At 38.6% G+C, this 22,739-nt stretch overlaps 1 protein-coding gene across 2 annotated transcripts in view; it reads right to left on the bottom strand.

Moving 5' to 3' along the window:
- LOC150106402 (solute carrier family 49 member A3-like) overlaps positions 1–22,739 on the bottom strand; it is a 137,049-nt gene that overhangs the window by 4,536 nt on the left and 109,774 nt on the right. For both annotated transcript variants that reach the window (XM_090392423.1, XM_090392424.1), the window contains exon 9: positions 17,860–17,984. In XM_090392423.1, the coding sequence (XP_090248549.1) occupies positions 17,860–17,984 (125 nt within the window). The remainder of the gene's footprint in view (positions 1–17,859; positions 17,985–22,739) is intronic.

Below are 22,739 nucleotides of genomic sequence, written 5' to 3'. Positions count from 1 at the left end.
TATAAGGCATCAAAGTAGGGATGGGACAAATGGGCTTCTGCGATTCATGTACACTAATGCCAGGAGTATTAGAAACAAGAGTTTTTGGCCATGGTTGGCACTTCCAGGCCACAGGTTGTCGGTATTAGTGAAACATGGCTGACAGAAGATGATAAAGCTAGTGGGATTGAATGCGATGGGTATAGCGTGTTCAGGAGTGACAGGGTGAATAAAAAGGGGGGAGGAGTGTTATTGATGATAGAAGTTGAACTGCAGGATGGGGAAAAAAGCACATTTGAGGCTGTTTGGTGTGAGATAGAATCTAGCAGAACAAAATATACAATTGGGTGCTGCTATAGACCGGGTGATGGAGTGGATGGTGAGGATAGTATGCATAAGCAAATAGAAGAAATGAGTGGAAGGAGGGTAATTATTATGGGTGATTTCAATTATGGTAACATTGACTGGAAAGAGGAGAGGGCACATGGGAGGAAGGAATTGGATTTTATGCAGTTATTAAGGGACAACTATCTACGGCAACATGTATTGGAAAATACCAGGGGGCAGAGAGTGCTGGACCTAGTAATTGCAACTGTGAATGTAGCTGTAACGAACATGACCATGTTGCCACCAATTGGTGAGAGTGACCATAAGGTCATGACTTGGGAGGTGGCTAAAGGAGTCGAATTTACAATTAAGACAGGGTACATGTGGAATTACCGGGCTGGTAAGTATGACAAGCTTAGGTATGTGCTTGGCTCAATGCCATGGCATGTAAAACTGCAAGGGCTGGATGTTGATAGTGCATGGGAGGTGGTTAAGAACTGTTTGCAGGAGGCAATGGGTGACTGTATACCAAGAGTCCAAATAATAAATCAAGTAGTTGTTAAATGGATGAATAACACTATTAAGCTTGAGCTGCAAAAAAAGAAACAATTGTGGAGGGAATTTAAGGAGAAGGGTGACCATCAGGTACAGGAACAGTATAAAGCTCAGGCCAGGATGGTAACAAGGGTGGTAAGAAAAGCAAAAGCAGATTACGAAAGGAAATTGGCCATGCAGGCTAAAGAGAATCCCAAACAGTTTTTTTCAATATGTTGCAAGTAAAAGGAAAAATGCTCATGGTAGAATGATCTTAAAAAATGTTGAGGGTAGGGAGGTAACCGAATCAGTCGATGTTGTGGAATTACTGAGCGAGCACTTTGCAAGAGTATATCATCCAGGTGGTGACTTTGCAGAAATGGAAGAACCAACAGCTTATACTGGAATTGTGATGAATGAAGTAGAGGTAACTAGTCTATTACAGAACTTCAATGTCAATACATCTGTGGGATTGGATGGTATACCAGCTCGTGTCGTATGTGAAGCGGCCAAAGAATTGTCAGTGCCCTTGACCATTTTGTTTAATTTGAGCCTCAGGACTGGGTCGGTCCCAAGGGGGTGGAAAGAGGGGAAAATAGTTCCACTGCACAAAGGTGGTTCCAAGGCTGCTGTTGAAAATTACCGGCCAATCAGCATAACAGGAATCATTATCAAGGTCTTAGAGAAAATAGTCAAGAGGAAAATACAAGATTGGATAGAAGAAAATGGGATACTGTATCGGGGACAGCATGGTTTTGTGAAGGGTAGGTCATGCCTCAGTAACTTGCTCACGTATTATAACACAGTGATGGCTGAACTGGATAAGGGTAATGGGTTTACAGTGATTCTACTGGACCTTGCTAAGGTCTTTGACAGGATACCACATGGAATTCTAATCAGTAAATTGCAGCATATGGGAATGGACATAGGGTTGGTGAGATGGATAGGAGGGTGGTTGACGGAGAGATATCAGAGAGTGGTTTACTCAGGAGTAGAGTCCACAAGACGGCCTGTGACTAGTGGTGTGCCACAAGGATCTGTTCTTGGACCACTGCTGTTTAATTTGTTCATAAATGATATAGGAAAGGATCTGAGAGGAACAGTTCATTTGTTTGCGGATGATGCGAAGTTGGGTAGGGCAATAGTGAATGCAGATGACATCAAAATTTTGCAGGATGATTTGGATAGATTGGAGGTCTGGGCTAGGGAGAATGGATGTCAATTTAATGTGGCAAAATGTAAGGTTATGCATTTTGGGGTGAAAAGATTGGAGGCAGTTTACTGCATTGGTGGAACCGTGCTCCAGGAAATTGATGAGGCACGAGATTTAGGAGTGTTGGTGGATAAGGAATTGAAATTTAGGGGACACATTGCAAAAGGCCAAATCAGCTCATCAAATCACTTGGTTGCTGAAGAATACGTTGACAAGCAGAGACAAGCAGGTTATTGTTCCTCTGTATCGAGCCTTGATAAGACCCCATCTCGACTATTGTGCTGAGATTTGGTCACCTAGGTTTCTTCTTGATGGGGAGGAGGTGGAGAGGATCCAGAGGCGAGTGACCAAGATGATAGCAGGTCTGTGGAATGAATCGTACGAGAACAGGTTAAGGATTTGTGGGTTGCAAAAATTGGTTGATAGGCGGAGGAGGGGAGATATGATTGAGACATTCAAATTACTGAAGGGTTTCTATAAAATTAATTCAGAAGATATTTTTGAGAACAGGGCTGTTTGTGGGAGGACTAGGGGACATCCATGGAAACTGGGCAAAAGTGTGGTTAGTAAAGGTGTTAGAGCTGGGTTCTTTACTTTTAGAGTAGTGAATGAATGGAATGCGCTCCCTGAGTCTGTGGTGGATGCTGTGACAGTGAATGAGTTTAAGGCGAGGTATGATAGATACTGTATGAATGTCGAATAGTTGTGATGAATATGATTTAGGGCCTCCCTCGATGAGTCTAATGACTCCCTGGAGTTGCCAGTAATAATAGTAATAAATAATAATAATAAATTATTTAAAGATTCATAATGAAACTCACACATCCAAAATTCCCCCGACTTATATAAACTAAAAAATTTCACTTCACTAGAATATAACAAAATGACAGTCCCTGTTTACAAATATACAAGGATAAATTTCTCTCATCAAGTGGCTATTTTCCTCTGATATAAATATGTTGGCTCACGTTTCTGAGTGAATATATTTTCTTTAGCAAATATCATATTACAGAATAATAGATTGCTAAGGATTCACCTCCTAGCTAAGTTTTATATGGAATAGTTTGAAAAGATTTCCTGGAATACCGTCAACTTAAAATCTACAATTTGATAGTGGTATGTAGATGTTTGTAGTTTCGAAAATGAATCAAACATCCTATAGCTTTAAGATATTGTATTCTTTTTCTTACTCAACAGAATCCCTCCCAAAATTAGATTACCTGTGAGAAAGAATTTGATTCATACCTTTTTTTTCCCTTAAATATATACTCAATGTTTTTTTATGGACAGTATACAGCAGCATACCAGCACCTCTATTAAACAGTAACACATGACATACAGATGTATACATTTAGAAATTTGTAATATTCAGTAATTATACCTTTACCTAGTATTAAAATAAGCTTAGTTATTTAATGAAATTTTGCATTTTTAGTATGCCTATTGTTAAGATATTTGCTATAACTATTTTTAGAATTTCAAATTACTTTCATGTTTATATATTAAACTGTGTTTTGCATGAGTTGTGCCTCAAGCAGGACTGTATTGTACTGCTACAATAAAACTTTTACTTGTTTGGTTTGCGACTATGCAGTAGTTGCAAATGTTCATTCCAGCTGTTTCTAAATTACACTAAATACTCTAATTACTCTATTTTTCACTAAATACAGTATACATTGTTTGTGCTGATTTCAGTGCTGCAATAAATATTTACTTTCTTTTGCTTGCATCTGTGCAATATGGTGGGAGATGTGTTTCACTATATAGGATCATTTTCATTCTAGAACTAAACTACCAATATATGCCAGGCATGAACTGGACAAATTCTGGTGTCCTACTGAAGATCAAGTACAACACAAGTGGATTCATCTTTTTCTCCTCATCTTCTTCTTCTGCAGCTTTTCCCACTTAAGTAGGGTCACTGTTTGTGGTGAGTCTCCTCCACAACTTTCTGTCTTGGGCTGTAGCCACATCCAAGTTCTTCATCCTCAAGTCCTCCTCCACCATCTCCCTCCATCTCTTCTTTGGCCATCCGTACTTCCTCCTCCCTTGCACATCCATCTGCATGACCTTTCTTCCCACATACTCTTCCTCCCTCCTCATCACATGACCAAACCATCTCAACCTTGCCTCCCGTATCTTTGCTTCCTAAGTTCGTAACTTTCACCGTTCCCCTTACATAGTCATTTCTCAGATGATCCTTTCTGATCACACCACACATCCACCTAAGCATTCTCATCTCTGCTACCTCCATCCTGCTGATGTTATTTTTCCTCAGGGCCACAGTTTCCAAAGCATACGTCATAGTTGGTCTCACTACTGTCCTGTAAATTTTACCTTTTAGATTGATCGGCACCCTCTTATCACGTAGCACTCCAGCCATCTCTCTCCAGTTCCTCCATCCTGCTTGTATCCTGCATCCCACTTCCTTCTCAGCCTCACCATCCTCTTTCATTGTTGAACCTAAGTATCTAAAGTCACAGACCTTCCTAATGACATTTCCTTCCAGCTCCAGATCCATCTCCTGGCTGTCATCCACTTTGCAACACATATACTTGGTCTTACTTCTGCTCAGTCTCATACCTCTCTCTTCCAGTACTTTCCTCCAACTTTTCCAGTTTGGCTGCCACTTCTTCTCTTGATTCTGCACACAGCACGATGTCATCTGCATACAACATAGTCCAAGGCATGTATGTCTTCTCTCACTTCCTCTGTCCCCACCTCCATCACAATATTAAACAGGAACGGACTTAATGCATGCTGACCCTTGATGCAAGCCAACTGTCACTGGAAAACTTTCTGTCACTCCCAGGCAAGTTCGAACACTTGTCTTCACATTTCTGTACATCTCCTGCACCAACCTGACATATTTCTCCAGTACCTTCACCTCCCTCAGACACCTCCAGACTTCTTGCCTTGGCACTCTATCATACGCTTTCTCCAGATCAATAAATACCAGATGTAGCTCCTGTTGCTTCTCTCAAAACTTTTCCATCATCTGTCGTACCCCAAAGATAGCATCTGTGGCCGATCAACCAGGCATGAAGCCAAATTGCTTCATGCCTGGTCGATTTCCTGTTGGCAAACTTTCATGAACAGGTTCCACAGCAGGTCAATTCCCTCTTCCCCCAGAGCATTCCATGCCTCCACTGGAATCCTGTCTGGCCCCACCGATTTTCCATTCTTCATCCTCTTCACGGTCCCCTTCACTTCCACTCTACTGATGTTCTGCACCATCCCCTCAGAAGACTGCCCATCTTCTCTGTGAGTCCTCTCATTTTCCTCATTCAAAAGTCCCTCAAAGTATATTCTCCTTCTGTTTCTTATGTCCACATCCCTCCATAATATTCTTCCTTCAGCGTCTTTGATCTGCCTCACATGTACGATGTCCTTTGAAGCCTTATTTCTACATTTTGCCAATTGATAAATCTTTCTCTGTCCTTCCTTTGTTTCTAATTGATCATAAAGATCTGGATATGCCATGGCCTTCGCCTGTGCAACAACTCTCTTGGCTTCTCGCTTTTTCTCTCTGTATTCCTCTCTGTCCTCTTCCACTCTTGACTCGTCCCACTTCCGCTTTGCCTTCCTCTTAGCCGTCACTGCTTCTTGTACATCATTATTCCACCACCAACCCTTCCCCTCTGCTCTGTAATCTTTCTGGATGTTTCACCAAGCACCTCAATCTTTTCCCCTCATGAATGTGTTATATAAATCACTTTACTAAGTTTTATCCAACATTTGCAGATGTGCTGTTCATCTAAGTAATACAAAAAGACTTGAACTGTAAAGTAAAAAGTGTAAAGGATTACTGGTTTATTTTCCCCTTCCACAGTTAAAAATTAAAAACAAATGAGAAAACGAGTGAAGAGTTAACTGCAGAGGCTAAGTCAAAGAGTGTTTTTGTTTATGATGATATCATCATGAACAGCAAGCAATGACTGGCCAAGTTGCTAGATGGTTGATCAAAAAATTATCAAAATAAGAGACCTATTTTAAGACTCAGAACTATTGTTGGAGTATATGCCACCCCTAAATTCAAGAAAACACGTGATTTTTTTTTCTTTCTGATTTCTTTCTTTGGGTCCCCCACAGAAAGAAATCAATGCTTGACAAATCAGGTGAATGTGGGGGGCCATGCGATGGATCCACCACGCCCAATCCGTCGAGTCCCAAAGGACCTGTCCAAATACTGATGCACAGAAATGCCAAAATGGGCTGGAGCCCTGTCATGTTGGAACCACATCTGCCGATGCACAGTCACTGGAACATTGTTCAGTAAATCCGGCAGAACTCCTTCCAGAAAGGTCCGATACGTCTGGGAGTCCAGTTCAGGGTGGTAACAGGTATGGGCCGACAAAACAGTCAGCGACGATACCTGCCCATACATTAATGGCGAAGAGTTGTTGGGCAGCATGCGATCGCAGCGTGTGGGTTCTCATGGGCCCACACACACAAGCATTGCAGTGATTGAAGACCCCTTTGCGGGTAAATGAAGCTTCATCCGTGAACAAAACACAAGTTGGAAAATCCAGGTCTATGGCACCTTTCTGCAGAAACCACTGCACAAATTCCACACGTCGAGGATAATCTTCGGCCATCAGTAACTGGACTCGTTGCAGATGAAATGGATGTAAGGACTCAGAGGAGTGCAGAATGCACAATACACTTGATCAAGATGCTCCTATAGTAGAGGCAATGGCATGCGTGCTTGTCTCTGGATTATTGTCCATTGCATGCAACACCTCCTCTTCCATGGCAGGATTTCGCGTCGATCATGGCCGCCCACTATCATGCCTGCGTCCCTGAATGATCCATAGTCACACAATTTCTGATGCAAATGCGCAAACATTTGGTGATGAGGTACACATCTGTTTGGGTACCTTTCGCGATACATTCATACAGTGGGTCGTCCATTACCGTCAGCTAATCCATAAACGAGGTGCATGTCTGCCATCTTAGCATTCGTAAAACGATGCATGTTCTTCGTATGACGTCAAAAGCTTGAAGGAGGAAGCCCCAATTGCTCACCTGGAGCACTGCCGAACAGCACCACCTATCACTTTCAGGTGGTGTTTCCAGTCATGCTTTCCTGAATATGGTTGATTTTGATGTTCTCTACCTCCCCTCAAAGTTTGTACATGGAATTTTGAACTACCCTGTATATATAGCGTATACGGGTGTAGAAGTCATCATCATATAACTTCCTCAGTGAGAGGGTGCAGCACCATGTCCTTCCAGTTCTCTCTGTTGGTGGCTTTCCTTTTTGTTTCTGCATAGCCATGCGATCCTGTCCATGATCTTATATATTCAAGCCATGTCCTTCGTTTTTTGCCTCTTGATCCTTTTCCCATAATTTTTCCTTCCAAAACTGTTAGTATCCTCTGTCCTGCTGGCTGAACCTCTCAGTACATGTCCTGCCAATCTCATCTTTCTCTGGATCATATCCTGTAATAAAGTTCTCTGTGTTCTCATTCTCTGTAGGTCATCTGTATTTGTCACATGTTCTGTCCATGGAATTTTCAGAGCTCTCCTACATTTCAAAGGCTATTATCTGTTGTCTCTCTTCTTGAATATCCAGGTCTCACTTCCATATGTGAAAATTGGCCACACTAATGTTCTTATCATTGTTTTCTTTGTCTCAATACTCACAGAACTTCTGAGCAGATCTTTATTTTTCCAGAATGCATCTTTAGCTATGACTGTTCTTATTTTTATTTCTTTATCTTGCTTTCCATCTGCAGTAAAGTAGGTGCCTAAATATTTGTATTCTGTTGCATGTTCAATTTTCATATTGTTTATGAATATTTCTGGCTTAGATTTGCTTTCTTTTGAGATTTTCATAAATTTGGTCTTTTTTGCATTTATATCTAATCCAAATTCTTTACCTTCTTCAATTAGTAGCTGCATTAATTTGATTAATTTGTTTCTGTTTTCTGCTATTAGAATTGAATCATCAGTATATCTAAGACTGTTGTATTTTAAACCATTCATACTAATTCCTATTTTTTGTTTTTCAATCTTTTTCATCACTGTCTCACTATAGATATTAAATAGATTTGGTGAAAGGATACAACCTTGTCTAACTCCTCTTTTTATTTTCACTACAGAAGTCTCATTGTTAAACAGCTGCATTTTCTGTTAAGAAATTATATACTTGGTTTTAATCTTTTTCCAAAGGACACAAAACATTTTGTCCTTGAGAAAAAGGACATGAATCTCTCATCCAGAAATTTTTATTAATAAGGTCAAACACCTTTTGGCTACTTGTATATGATATATCGTTGTGTCCCAATTTACGATTATTATGCTTTCAACTATCCTTACATGTGAAACTCTACTTGTCTTTATATAAATCTTATCTATATACGAGATATCACCCAAATACAAATATTCAAGCTTCTTCTCCCCTTAGTGTCCCTAAATATTTATTTCATACTGCGCTTTTCAGGACATTTAGTTTAACATATAAAATTCAAAGACAAGGAGCAATTACCAAAATATGTCTGAGTGTGAAAACTAATATGCAATCATGACCGTTATCTCGTAACTTAACAAAATTTCCCCCCATGTGTGATTAGGTTCGTACGTTGTTACAAGTGGTGCATTGAGCGGCAATCTCAGACAACTGTATTTTCATTGAACAAAAATTTATTGAACTCTTAAACATGGTACAATTCATTCTTTATCAAATAAAAACTCAATTCAATACTCAGAATATATAATGCAAATTATCACTAGCTAAACACAAGTATTAGGCTAAGATCCTATGTGGGAATTGTGATCATACCGCCATAATAGATTCTATACAAACAAACATATATAGTCTTGGAACTAGCTGACCCTTTATCTAACCCCGTACTGGTCTGATCATGCTATAATTCTGTACTTTCTAGGACATATATAATCAGTTACTCTAATTTTCTTACTATGACAATATGGATTAAAACTATCCTTTCGCTGAGCTAATACACACTTTTGACCTTTAAAACTCTCTTAAATGAAATACAATGTACATGCATAAATCTCTAGGCACATGAATACTTATTAATTAATAGTAACAAGCTTATTCTCATTCTAGTCTGACAAGTACTAAAGTCCTAGTATAATTCTCATTAATCCCTTCAACTGTTCTGGTATTGAACAATGATTATAGTTACATATGATTTGAATTGACACGAGATTCTTACAGTACCTTTTTACTTGGGTCTTCTACACTGGTTTCTACCCTTTTCCGATTGTACCTTCCTAAAACGAACTCTTCTATAACTTATCACTCCTAAGTTCCTTTGGCATTAAGATGGGCTTTCACAATTTTAACTTTACATGCTTCAATCAAGAACATAGATAGGATCATCTATTCTATGGCTGTAAAAGTCACCACGTGAGCACTGACTTCTGTATAGATTTCTTTCTCTCATTACTATCACTGGATGATGAAACACACTGATATTATCTTCTTTCTTTTAACTAAACGGCGTCCCTCATTTCTTACAATAGGAACACGGAATCGAAATTCTGCACACTTTGTTTCCTTATTGTTTGTGTCAGACGGAGAAAACTCCTAACCCATCACTCAGGAAAACCGCGTGAGACCTATACAAAGACTCGTCAAGAAAATTCTCAGGAAAAAAGCCTCTTGGAGGGGGGGGGGATTCCTAACCCTTTTATACGATGACCCTACCGGCACCTTCTTCAATTTCTTTTCTTCCCCCTTTACTGGAGTTGATTTCACTGACCAATTAGAGTGGCATTTTTTTGGCCAAAACATCCTGTGGTCAGTGTGCACACGACTGACATGTGACGAAGTCTCAATTCGGGAATTATGCCCTTGAGCTTTAGTCTTTGTTTAAGCTACCCTCTATGTCTTCTATACTAAATTAACCCCCCTTCCAAAATTTTCTAAGAATTAACTCGAATCTTTAATCTCTTATTTCAAGTGTAAAAACTAGCCTCCCACATACAAAATCATATGACTAATCTTCTTTGCTTTACTTAACCTTATTTTATCATATCACAACTGTAATAAATTTCCTTTTTTTTTTTTTTTTCTTAGTTCAACAAACAATTTCAGCTATATTTTTCACTTGGATGCAAGCATATTTTCTTTCTTTTAATTTTATGTATTCGTTACTATCAAAGTCTTAATGATACCTGCTTAGGAATAAGCATGCTTGCTTAGCTATTCATACAGGGTTTTTGTTTCTTCTCTTGTTACATCATGATAACTGAAATTTTCACATTCTTAAGTTATCAGGGTGTAACAATATGACTTCTGCATTGGTTCAACCTTGGTATCTCTCCCAGTTCTGGCTCTCACTGATGAGACCTCAATAAAGGTCGAAACTAGTCTGGGCAGTGGCTTTTCCCATTATGCATTGCATTATATAGGTCTGAAAAGGGGGGGGGGTCTTTGCATTATGGGATACATACTAAGGCAAGTGATATGAAGTCATTAGCCTCTATATACAAGTAGTTCAGACATGAATATATATATTTCACATGCAAACATTGTTTTGCATCCTTGGGAAAAGGATTAAAACCAAGTATATAATTTCTTGGTCTTTAGCATATAGTGTATATGGTATCCCATTTACACATATAAATCTGGAATTTTGAACAGCTTTTCTCTTGGCACCTAGTTATATGCCTTTTCCAAATCTACAAAACTTAAATACAGATCCTTGTTATATTAAAATGAATTCTCTACTATTTATCTAAAAGTGAAAATTTGATCCTGACTTCTATTTGGCTAGAATCCAGACATTGTTCTTCTCCAAACTTCCCTTATACAGTTTTTCTTAGCCATTTCTTAAGTGCTTGCATAAATCTAACAGGAACATTCAATAAGGGAAATTCCTCTGTAATTCTCATATTCAGTTTTATTTTTATAGATGGATACTATGAAAGTTCTACTCCAACAATCATCCAGAATTTGCTCCTCTGTTCAGACTTTCTGAATTATTCAGTGCAGCCGCTGAAAAATATTTTTATACCTTCATATTTGAGCATTTTTAGCTGCCTTTCCACATACTTTTGATAGCTTTTTTGTATTTCAAGTATCGATATGCATTCCCACTGAATGCTTTCTATCACCATGCTGTCGTTACTTGTTTCATTCGATCTTTCACAGTAATACTTAAGACTCTGCAATATCTTTATTGTCAGTTTTCATCAGTAGTGACCGGTGAAAATTTTAAGTGGAGGTGCTGCATATACAAAAAAAAAATTTTTTTCCTAATCAGTAACCAATTATTAATAAATAAATTTACATATTAAAAAATTGTTTTATTAAAAATATTTCACCCTTAACAAACTTAATAAACAAACACCAATAATAAAAGTTTCGTATCTCAGAAATAACACGCACAAGCATTCCAAACACTGCCCAAACAAGCAATGTTGGAATCACTTGTAACGTGCAATGACAAGTGTAAACGAATATCGGCGAGTCTAGCTGCAATTGGTGTGATAATTCTCACACTGTGTTAGATCGCAATGCATTTGTTTCATATAAAGATGATTGAAAAAATATAATTCTTTTCATATTTTCAACAGTGACACGTGTCATAATTCAGCCTTGTATCTATAATAAATAAATAATTATATGTTATTTTAACAAAATAAAATAAGATTTACAAAAAATAGTTCATCCTCACCACAAACACGCAATAATAAAAGTTTCGTATCTCATAGAAATAATGCGCGCAAGTGTATGATACACTGCCCAAATGAGCAGTGTCAGAATCACTTGTAACATGCAATGAGAAGAGCAAGCGAATATTGGCGAGGTAAGATGCAATTGGCCTAATGTGATAATTCTGACACTGCATTAGATTGCAGTGCATTTGTTTCGTAATCTAAAGCATTAATCGATCAATTCCAATTATTAACTATTCAATCAATGTCAAAACATAAGTTGTAACCTTTAACATGTTGTATTGCATTTATATAATGTTGTAAGCATTATTATTTAACAACACAAACAAAATTTCATTTTTTCATTTTTTCCTTGGGGATGCTGCAGTGTTGCAGTGCTTACGTACGAGCCACCACTGGTTTTCATGTTATCTTTATCATCTCGATTCCTTTTCCAGTACTCTTTCCTTCATTTTTAAGATTTTTCAAGAATTTCCAGAATATTTTGCCACCTTCCTGATATTTTTTTCTAGGTTCTTGCCAAAGTCTTCCAATTACTTTTGTTTAGTTTTACACAGTGCTTTGCTTTCTTAGTATTCTCCAAGATCAGATGTTGACTTATGGCCAGAAAATTTCATTTAAAAAAAAAAAAAAAAAACCTTGACCACCTCTTTAACTACCTGAGTACATCATAGAGTGTTGATTTTTCTATCCTTGCAGACTACTTCATCACATGCCTCTCTGGTTGAATGAATATTTTCTTCAGGGTTTGCCAATGAATCTCCAAGGTTTGGTTTTCTTGTTTTTAATTTCCTTCATTTTTTTCTTGAATAATGTTTGTGTATTTAAGTCTACAGTTCAATTCTGAAAGCTGCTCAACTTTGATTTGTTTTAAAATTTTCCTAAACACTCTTCTTTTCAATATGAAATTGAATTTTATTCTATTCAACACTAAATGGTGATCACATTGACAAGTAAAGATACCCTCTTAATAAGGCTATGATTCAGTCACATGTTGACAACTGTGCACAGATTTGGTCACCTGCATTTCTTGGGAATTGGGAGGTGGTGGAGAGGATTCAGAGGTGAGTGACCAAGCTGGTGACAGGATAGACTGAGGGTGTGTGAGTTGCAGAGTTTAGCTGACAGTCAAAGGAGAGGGGATATGATAGAAACTTACAAGCTACTAAAAGGATACTATAAGATTGACACACAAGAAATTTTTCAATACATGGGGAGTAAGGGGAAAACAAGGGGTCACACTTGGAAGCTGTCTAAGAGTATGGTTAGTAAGGGATGTGGGGATTAAATTTTTTTTTGTAGAGTTGCAAATGAGTGGAATTGCCAGCAATGGTTGTAAGCACCCCAACAACGAATAGCTTTAAGGAGATATATGATATGTATTGTGTTAATGGAGAGTGGGTTTCCCGCAATAAGTCTTTTGATTCTATGGAGTGCCCATATAAATAATAATAATCATTTTTATTTTCAAGGCAATCTTCTGCAAATAGCATGAAAATAATTTATGTAATATTTTTATATTTTTTGGTAAATTGAAAGAAACTGAATCATTTACTGAAAATGTAAAGTAATGGAGCATCACTAAATGGTCTTAAAAATCAAAGACTGCAAACATTTCCAATAAAAATAAATTAATCGCTAAGATTGATTTGATCTGTTGTCATAATGTCATAATAAGAGACGGATGGTTGTGTTTTCAGAGAGCTCCCAAAAGCTAAGTACAATTTTGAGTAAAAATTAGAATATAGGTTAAAATTATAACGTAATACTGCCTAATTTTGGTAGCTTGTTGTGTCTGTGGGATTTTTTTGTGAATTACGTTATTTAATTTAGTATATAACATTACGTTTCATAGATTTGAACATGGTGGCAATGCGACGTAAGATAATGGCGTCCAAAAATACGACGCCATTGTACAAAAACTATAATGTGAGAGAGTGTGTCCAATGTGATGTGTGTGGAATGTATGCATTCCCGAATGAGGCTGGAATTTGGATTGAAAGTGATAGTGGTGGGAGAATGTGTAGAAAGTGTAAGCAAAGTGAGGAGTTGAAGTATGTGTCAGGTAGTGAGATAGTTATGGTTGAAGAAAGCCAGAATTGCCAGAATGTGAGTGAAAATAGTGGCTTGATAGAGAATTGCGATGTACAAGATGGCAATGAGAGCGGTGATCTAAGAAAGAGTGAAAGCAACCATATTGAGAGAGAAAATGGTTTAAATGAATAAAAATAATGAGGAATTATTTGTAGGAGGTGAGATCGCTAGGTTGCGCGCAGTGATACAAAATGCGCAGCGGCAATTAGAGCACCTGCAAAACTCTTACCAGAGTGATTCGGATAACGTAAAAAAACAGTGCAAGAATGAGAGAGTTTCTGAAATGAAGGAAAGAGTGTTGTATGGTGACTCGTTATTAAGAGGGGTGATAGATGGCAGTGTAACTAAATCGTACTTACCGGGTGCGAAATTTAAGGATGTAAGTGAGAGTATTAGAGTGCAAAAACAGAGGGTGAAAGAATTAATAATTGTGGCGGGTACGAATGAATTGAAAGGTGATAAATTTTTTATGAGAGAGGACTTGAAAGTATTGTTAAAGGTAGCGAAAGAAAAGAGTGACAGAGTTAGAATGGTTAGTCTGTTGCCGCGGTATGACAGAGAGGAGTTTAGGAGGAGGGCCATAATTGCAAATGACATTATGCGTAGGTTATGCAGACGGTGTGGTGTGGAATGAGTTTGAAGGGCGAAAGGACTTATACAAGATGGATGGCCTGCATTTGAATGGACTTGGTGTGCGGAGACTGGAAAGAGTGTTGCTGAATGAAGTGAAAATGGATGTGCAAAACCAGGGAAACTAGAACTACCAAGGAGGGGGGGGGGGAATGGATATGCAGACATCAGTGAGCCAGATGAGTGTAAGAATGTATATAATGTACCCGAGCCAGCACTAAGGACAAAAAATGGGAATGGGTCATTTAGAATAACATATCAATATAGGGGTGGGACTAAGGGATCACTGCATTTCATGTATACTAATGCCAGGAGTATTAGGAACAAGAAGGAAGAATTTTTGGCCTTGATTGGCTCTTCCTGGCCACAGGTTATTGGCATTAGTGAAACATGGCTGACGGAAGAAGATATAGTTAGTGTGATAGAATGTGTAGGTTATAGTGTGTTTAGGAGGGACAGAGAGAATAAAATGGAGGGAGGGGTATTATTGATGATAGCTGATGAACTGCAGCCAAGGAGAATTGAAGTTGTATTGCAAGATAGTGAAAGGAGCTCATTTGAGGCTATTTGGTGTGAGATTGAGACTGGCAGAATAAAATATAAAGTTGGGTGCTGCTATAGACCAGGTGATGGAATAGATGGTGGAGATAGTATGCATAGGGAAATTGATGATATGAGTGGAAGGAGGGTAATTATTATGGGGGATTTCAACTATGGTAACATTGATTGGAAGGAGGAGAGGACACATGTGAGGAAGGAAAAGGATTTTATTCAATTATTAAGGGATAACTATCTGAGACAGCATGTAATTGAAAATACTAGGGGTGTGAGAGTGCTTGACCTGGTAATAGCATCTGAGAATTTGACTGTAATGAATATGACCATGTTGCCACCTATTGGTGAGAGTAATCATAAGGTCTTGACCTGGGAGGTGGCTAAAGGTGTGGAAATTTCGATTAAGACAGGGTATATGTGGAATTACCGTGCTGGCAAGTATGACAAGCTTAGGAGATTGCTTGGATCAGTGCCATGGCATGTACAACTGCAAGGGCTGGACGTCGATAGAGCATGGGAAGTGGTCAAGGAGCATTTACAGGAGGTAATGGCTAATTGTATACCTAGGGTCCGAATAGTAAAACAAGTAGGGGTTAAATGGATGAATAACACCATTAAGCTTGAGCCGCAAAAAAAGAAACAACTGTGGAGGGAATTTAAAGAAAGGGGTGACCTGCAGGCACATGAACGGTATAAAGTGCAGGCCAGAAAGGTAACGAGCGTGGTAAAAAAAGCAAAAGTGGATTATGAAAGGAAACTAGCTTTGCAAGCAAAAGAGAATCCAAAACAGTTCTTTCAATATGCTGCAAGTAAGAAAAAAACTGTACACGGTAAAATGATTTTAAGGAATGACGATGATAAGGAGGTCACTGAATCAGTCGATATAGTGGAGTTACTGAGCGCGCACTTTGCAAAAGCATATCATCCAGGTGGTGACATTGAAAAAATGAAGGAACCATTAGTCTATATGGGAATAGTGATGAATGAAGTGGAGGTGACTAGTCTATTAGAGAACCTTAATGTGAACACATCTGTGGGATTGGATGGTATACCGGCACGGGTCTTGCGTGAAGCGGCTAAAGAATTATCAGTGCCCTTGACCATGTTGTTTAATCTGAGTCTCAGGTCTGGCTTAGTCCCGAAGGTGTGGAAAGAGGGGAAAATAGTTTCACTGCATAAAGGAGGATCCAAGACTACGGTTGCAAATTACCGACTGATCAGCATATCAGGAGTCGTTGTCAAGGTCTTAGAGAAAGTAGTCAAGGGAAAAATACAGGAATGGATTGATGAAAATGAGATACTGTACAGGGGACAGCATGGCTTTGTGAAGGGTAGATCATGCTTCAGTAACTTGCTCAAGTTTTATAACACAGTGACGGCTGAACTGGATAAGGGTAATGGGTTTACAGTGATACTGGCGGACCTGGCTAAGGCGTTTGACAGGATACCACATGGAATACTAATCCGTAAACTACAACATATGGGAATGGATATAGGGTTGGTGAGGTGGATAGGTGGTTGGTTGATGGAGAGATATCAAAGAGTAGTTTATTCAGGAGTAGAGTCCAAAAGACGGCCTGTGACTAGTGGTGTGCCGCAGGGTTCTGTTCTTGGACCACTGCTGTTTAATCTGTTCATTAACGATATAGGGAAGGATCTAAGTGGAACAATTCATTTGTTCGCTGATGATGCAAAGTTGGGTAGGGCAATAGTGAATGCAGAAGATGTCAAAGTCTTGCAGGATGACTTAGATAGATTGGAGTTCTGGGCTAAGGAGAATGGGTGTCAATTTAATGTGACAAAATGTAAGGTTATGCATTTTGGGGTAAAAAGATTAGCAGCAGTATACCACATTGGTGGAACTGTACTCCAAGAGATTGATGAGGCCAGGGACTTGGGAGTGTTGGTGGATAGGGAGATGAAGTTTAGGGGGCACACTGCAAAAGTAGCTAAATCAGCTCATCAACTCACTTGGTTGTTGAAAAATACCTTGACGAGCAGAGACAAGCAAGTTATTGTACCTCTGTACCGAGCCTTGATAAGCCCTCATCTCGACTACTGTGCCCAGATTTGGTCACCTCGGTTCCTTCTTGATGGGGAGGAGGTGGAAAGGATCCAGAGGCGAGTGACTAAGATGATAACAGGTCTATGGAATGAACCATATGAGAACAGGTTGAAGATTTGTGGGTTGCAGAAACTAGTTGATAGGCGGAGGAGGGGAGATATGATTGAGACATTCAAATTGCTAAAGGGATTCTATAGGATTAATTCAGAGGATATTTTTGAGATCAGGACTGGTGGTGGGAGAACTAGGGGACACCTATGGAAGCTGGGCAAGAGTGTGGTTAGCAGGGGTGTTAGAGCTGGGTTCTTTACTTTTAGAGTGGTAAATGAGTGGAATAAGCTGCCAGAGTCTGTTGTGGGTGCTATGACGGTGAATGAGTTCAAGACAAGGTATGATAGATACTGTGAGAATGTAATCGCATAGTTGGGTGGACATGATGTTTAGGGCCTCCCTCGATGAGTCTAAGGACTCCTGGAGTTGCCCGAAATAATAATAATAATAATAATTTGAAGTAGATATAATTTATTATTATTCCACAGTTACAATAATAATTATTATTTCACAGTGTTTATTTATAAAATTATGGTTGGTATAACTCAGATAATTTCGAAATAAAATGTTTTTATTTTTATGCAAAAGGTATAATATAGCTATGAATATTAGAAAAATGCATCTTCTTGGAATTTTTTTTCCCCATAAATTTATACTTCAAAATTGTAAAATAATTATACAACAAAAGAATCTAATATGATTTATTAATGGGGCAAGCTTTACTAAATTATGAACAGAAATTACAAAAATTCACCTGTCATATCTTGAGCCTGTATGGTAATACCCTGCTTATTTTGTAGAATGCATTTATTATGCTCAGGAGAAATCTTGCGACTCAATGACTCCACTAAAAATAAATAAATAGCTCCTTGCATATTCCTGAAATTAGAAACAAACATGTGATCACCACCAGTAAGCACAGTATAAAATTGCAAGGTGTGTTCAAAAGATATCTACACCGATGTGAAAGAACATGAAATTAAAACCCAACTACTGAAAATGTTTAGCAAAATCCATTTTTTTTAATGTTCAAAACAGTTACACAGATGCAAATATAAAAGATGATGCCATATTTTATCTATTTTTAATAAAATCTTTGTCCAAAAAATGGAACAGCACAAACTTTGATAAAATGTACTTCATGTTTAGAGCTTCAATCAAAAAACTAAAATACACAAGTGAATGAAAATTTCAATCCTTCTGCTTTCTTGAATTTAAATAAATTTCTTTGAACTAAATTGTGTAAACTCCCTAATTGTGTAAACTTCTTAATTACTGTTTTCTAATATATATTAAAACAAACACATTAGTTCCCCCCTTACACAATTTTGGTTACAATTTTTGGTTAAAAGCAAGAAACTGCTGTGGGACACAGTATTTCACTCACCCTAAATGCCTTTTGTCTTATATAGTTCAGCTATCATGCTACTCATTATTTCCATTCTTCAATTCAACTCACTACAGTCATGCTTCGTTAATATGATAACCATCTTCCCTACTATCCTGTTATTTTTCACCTGCCACAACAATTTCTCAGATTCCCTTCAACATGCTCTCATTTCCCTGGTCATTGGTATTTACAATCACTACCAACTCTGAATGATATGCAAAAGCATCAGTTATTCTTCTCATACTAACTAAAAAATACTTCTACAAAAAATACAATCAAATCACTATACAGTGCTACACTGCATCTTTTTGATGCTTTTGCAATAACAGCCTTAGCATTGTCAATTTCATCTACTTATTGTTTCCTCAACTATTTACCAAATGCTTCACTTACACTAAATTTTCATCTAATTCCAAGCTAATGTAATCCAAGAGTAAGTAAGAATATCATCCATTGTTTATATTCTTACCTACTCTTAGTTCCCTGTTTTATATTCACCTTCTCCCATGCCTACACTGAAACATTGCACTCCTCATATACACTAATATTTTCATTATCTATGTACTTAATTCACGAACAATACATACTAAATGAAAAACTAAAATGAATTTGGAGCTTATTCCAAGTTTAATCAGAAAAAATGACTGACTTTGAAAACAAGTATAAGTAGTGATAATAATTCTATGATCAAAAAGAAACTGGTAATGGTCTAGATTAATACACCATTAAAAAAAAATGTAATATCTCTTTTCAAGTCCTTTTACTCTATAGCACCTCCATAGAGCAGATGTACAAACAATGAAATATCAGCCTTTAGAATGGATGATAATGAGCTATTTCAACTGAAGGCAATTTATATGTTCTTCATAATGGGTATATCAGCCAGAGAACACACACATAATTAACAGACAAAAATACTGCAGACAGTAGATTGTGTGTATATATACACTCATCAGCAGTTGAATTAGAGATATCTGTCTAGTAGTGGGTAACACCCCCTTTTGCCTTGATGACGGTGGCGATGTGGCGTGGCATGGACTCCACAAGGCACCAGAAGCGTTGGGGAGCCAAACTGATCCATGACAGCTGCACAACCTCCCACAATGCATGGAGATTGGTCAGAGCAGGGTCCAGGGTGCATATATATCTCTCTCCCGACAGCATCCAGATGTGTTCAATAGGATTGAGGTCAGGGGACCTTGGGGGCCAGCCAAGCATCCTCATGTCCATGGAGTGTTCGTCTACCCACTCGGCCATAATTCGGGAGCGGTGGGCCGGTGCATTGTCTTGCTGTAGGTACAGGTCTCCTACAGGGTGCTGTAGGCACAGAAATAGGTGCACATGATCTGACAGCAGGTCCCTGTATCGTTCGCTAGTGAGGGACAATGGTAGATGTACCAGGGGACCCATTTCATCCAACGTAAACAGGCCCCATACAAGGATACCACCACCGGCCTGAACTGTACCCTGCTGGCACAAGGGATCCATTGCTTCATGTGCTTGCCAATGCACTTGTACCTTGCCATCGGCGTGTACCAACATATACCTCATCAGTCCAGGTGACCTTTTTAAATGCGTCGAGGGTCCAATGAGGATATTCCTATGCCCATGGTAATCATTGTGCCTTGTGACGTGCAGTGAGCAGAGGTACCCTATTCGGGCGGTGGCTTCTGTACCCCATAGTGAGGAGATGGTTCTGGATGGTGTGGCTGCTCACATGTTGTTGTTGTCCAGCATTGAATTGGCGAGTGATCTGTGGCACTGTGGCCTATCTATCCAATGTTACCAACCGAGCTAGTCAACGGCGTCCTCTGTCATCGACACATTGTACACCACGGCAGTTTTCCCTGGCTGCTGTGGTTTTACCCAATTCCATGTACGCACGGTACACTCTTGACACAGTGACCCGTGAAAAGCCCAGTGCCTGCATGACTTCAGCGATGGAGTGCCCCATACGTCTGGCTCCAATTATCTGGCACTGATCAAATTCGCTGAGATCTCCAGTCTTCCCCATTCTATGCTCGACTATTACTCAGACAGTCAGTACAAGGTCTGACGACATCCCTGTCATGCGTCACTATTTCCATTCGCCGGAGCGACCACAGCACCATTTTGTCAACACGGCAGGTATCTCTAATTCAACTGCTCATGAGTGTATAAAGAGGCCTCTGCAATTGATCCTGTATTCCATGGAGGTGTTATATAATAATAATAATAACCAATGCTATTTTAGAAAATTTGAGAAACTTGTTATTTTCATGTTTCATGTTTAATGCTCCTGCTCTGAAACTAATCTATAAAAAGTATTGCTTCTGTGGGATGCACACAAGCAAAGAAGTAGTATTAAATTAAATCAAAATCAAAATAAAACAATATATGAGGTAGGTTCCAAAAGTTTCTGGCCTGACTTAAAAAATCATGCCAATTTTGAAATGCTGTGACAGATAGCACCATCTATGGGGAGCTTAGTGCACCAGTTGCAACTCTTTACCTGTGTCATTTAGTTGGACGCACTAGTTTGACTAAAACGTAGCACGCTAAGCAGCTGTAATGTCAAAAATTGAGTACCATGCTGTGATAAAGTTTTTCACCAAAGAAGGCTTTCTTCAATGCTATCAAACAGCAATTGGATGGTGTTTATTGGGCTTCTCCTTCATATTCCAATGTGAAGGAATGGGCTAAACATTTTGCCAAAGAAGAGAGAGCACTGATGATGATGATGGTTGGCCTGTGGAAGTGATGCCTGAGGAAAATGTCTCTCTCTTGTTGAGGAGGAACTGATCAGTGACAGATGGCTGAAGCTCAAAGAAATCTCAGCAAGGTTGGGGCTTTCTATAACAACCATCTCTCACATCATTTACGAGAACATGACGAAGGTCAGTGCAAAGTGGGTGACCCGACTTCTCTTTTCAATTCACGAGCATCGTGTGATCTGTTCCCACAAGTTTTTAGAACTTTGCCAAGGGAATCAGAGAGAAGTGCTGGAATCCATTGTCACTGGGGATCAAACCGTGGTCCTTTATTATGATCTTCTTTCCAAAAGGGAATCCATGGAGTGGCACAAACCAGGCAAAGCAATGCCAAGAAAAGCCAAGGTCACTCAAGTCCACCAAGATCATGGCAAAAATCTTTTGAGATTGCAGGGAAATTCTCTTGATTGACTTCAAGGAAAGGAATACCACCATGAATGCAGAATATCATCCTGCACAAACTGCATGAATGCCATAAAGGAGAAGAGATGAGGAATGCCGAGTCATGGTGTTTGCCTGCTTTGCGACAATGTTCCAGTCCACATTGCAGAGGCTGCAGTGAAGGACTGTGGCTTCCAGGAGATTGACCACCCACCCTACAGCCCAGTGATTACTACCTCTTCTCGAAACTAACCACCTTTGAGGAAGAAAATTTGCAGATGACAATGAGGTCAAAGATGCAGTTTTAGGCCATTTTGCAGACAAAAGTGCACACTATTTTTTCAAGGGCATAGAAATGTTAATTCAAAGATGTGAAAAGTGTGTTGAAATAAAGAGGAGATTATGTTGAAAAGTGACAGTTATTTTCTTTCTATTCCATTCTAAAAGTTAGTCAGGCCAGAAACTTATGGAACTACCCTTGTATAACTTAAAATGGCAAGATTGCCTCCCAGCTATTAATTTAACATGTCAAAAAGAGTAAACTGGACATCATCATCATCCATAACACCTTGAAATTTCATTATCAAGTTTATGGTTGTTTGTAATGATTTGTCCTAGATATTTGTATGAATTCACTATTTCAATCTGTCTTTGATTTAATTCAATTTGTTTTCATTCTGGAGTATTTTCACTATATACATTATTTTTGATTTATCCATATTTATTTGTAGTCATATCTCCAGACTTACTGCATTTGATTCAATAATCACATGTTCTAGTTCTTTTGGTGATGTTGCTATGAGAATATCATGAGCGAATTGCTGATTGCTTAAGTATTATTCATCAATATTCAGTCCTTTTTTCCACCAAGTTCAAATTTTCTCATACCATATTCAAGGGCTGTAGCAAACAATTGTGGTGAGATAGAGTCTCTCTGTCTGATCCCACTTTTTATTTCTCTTTCTTTTCCATTTAAATTTATTACTGATGAACCTCTCTCATATATACGTGAGTTAATATGTTAATATAAATATCATCTATTCCCATATAATTTTTAGTGGAACCTGTGGCATAGTAATTAAATAATAAAGTAACACGTAAAAAAACCACAGT

Source organism: Typopeltis vanoorti, chromosome 5, assembly GCF_054136105.1.
Source record: "Typopeltis vanoorti isolate ZY-2024b chromosome 5, IOZ_Tvanoo_1.0, whole genome shotgun sequence".
Taxonomy (NCBI): Eukaryota; Metazoa; Arthropoda; class Arachnida; order Uropygi; family Thelyphonidae; genus Typopeltis; species Typopeltis vanoorti.
The sequence above is the reverse complement of the archived record's forward strand: the minus strand, read 5'-3'. Positions and strand labels throughout refer to the sequence as shown.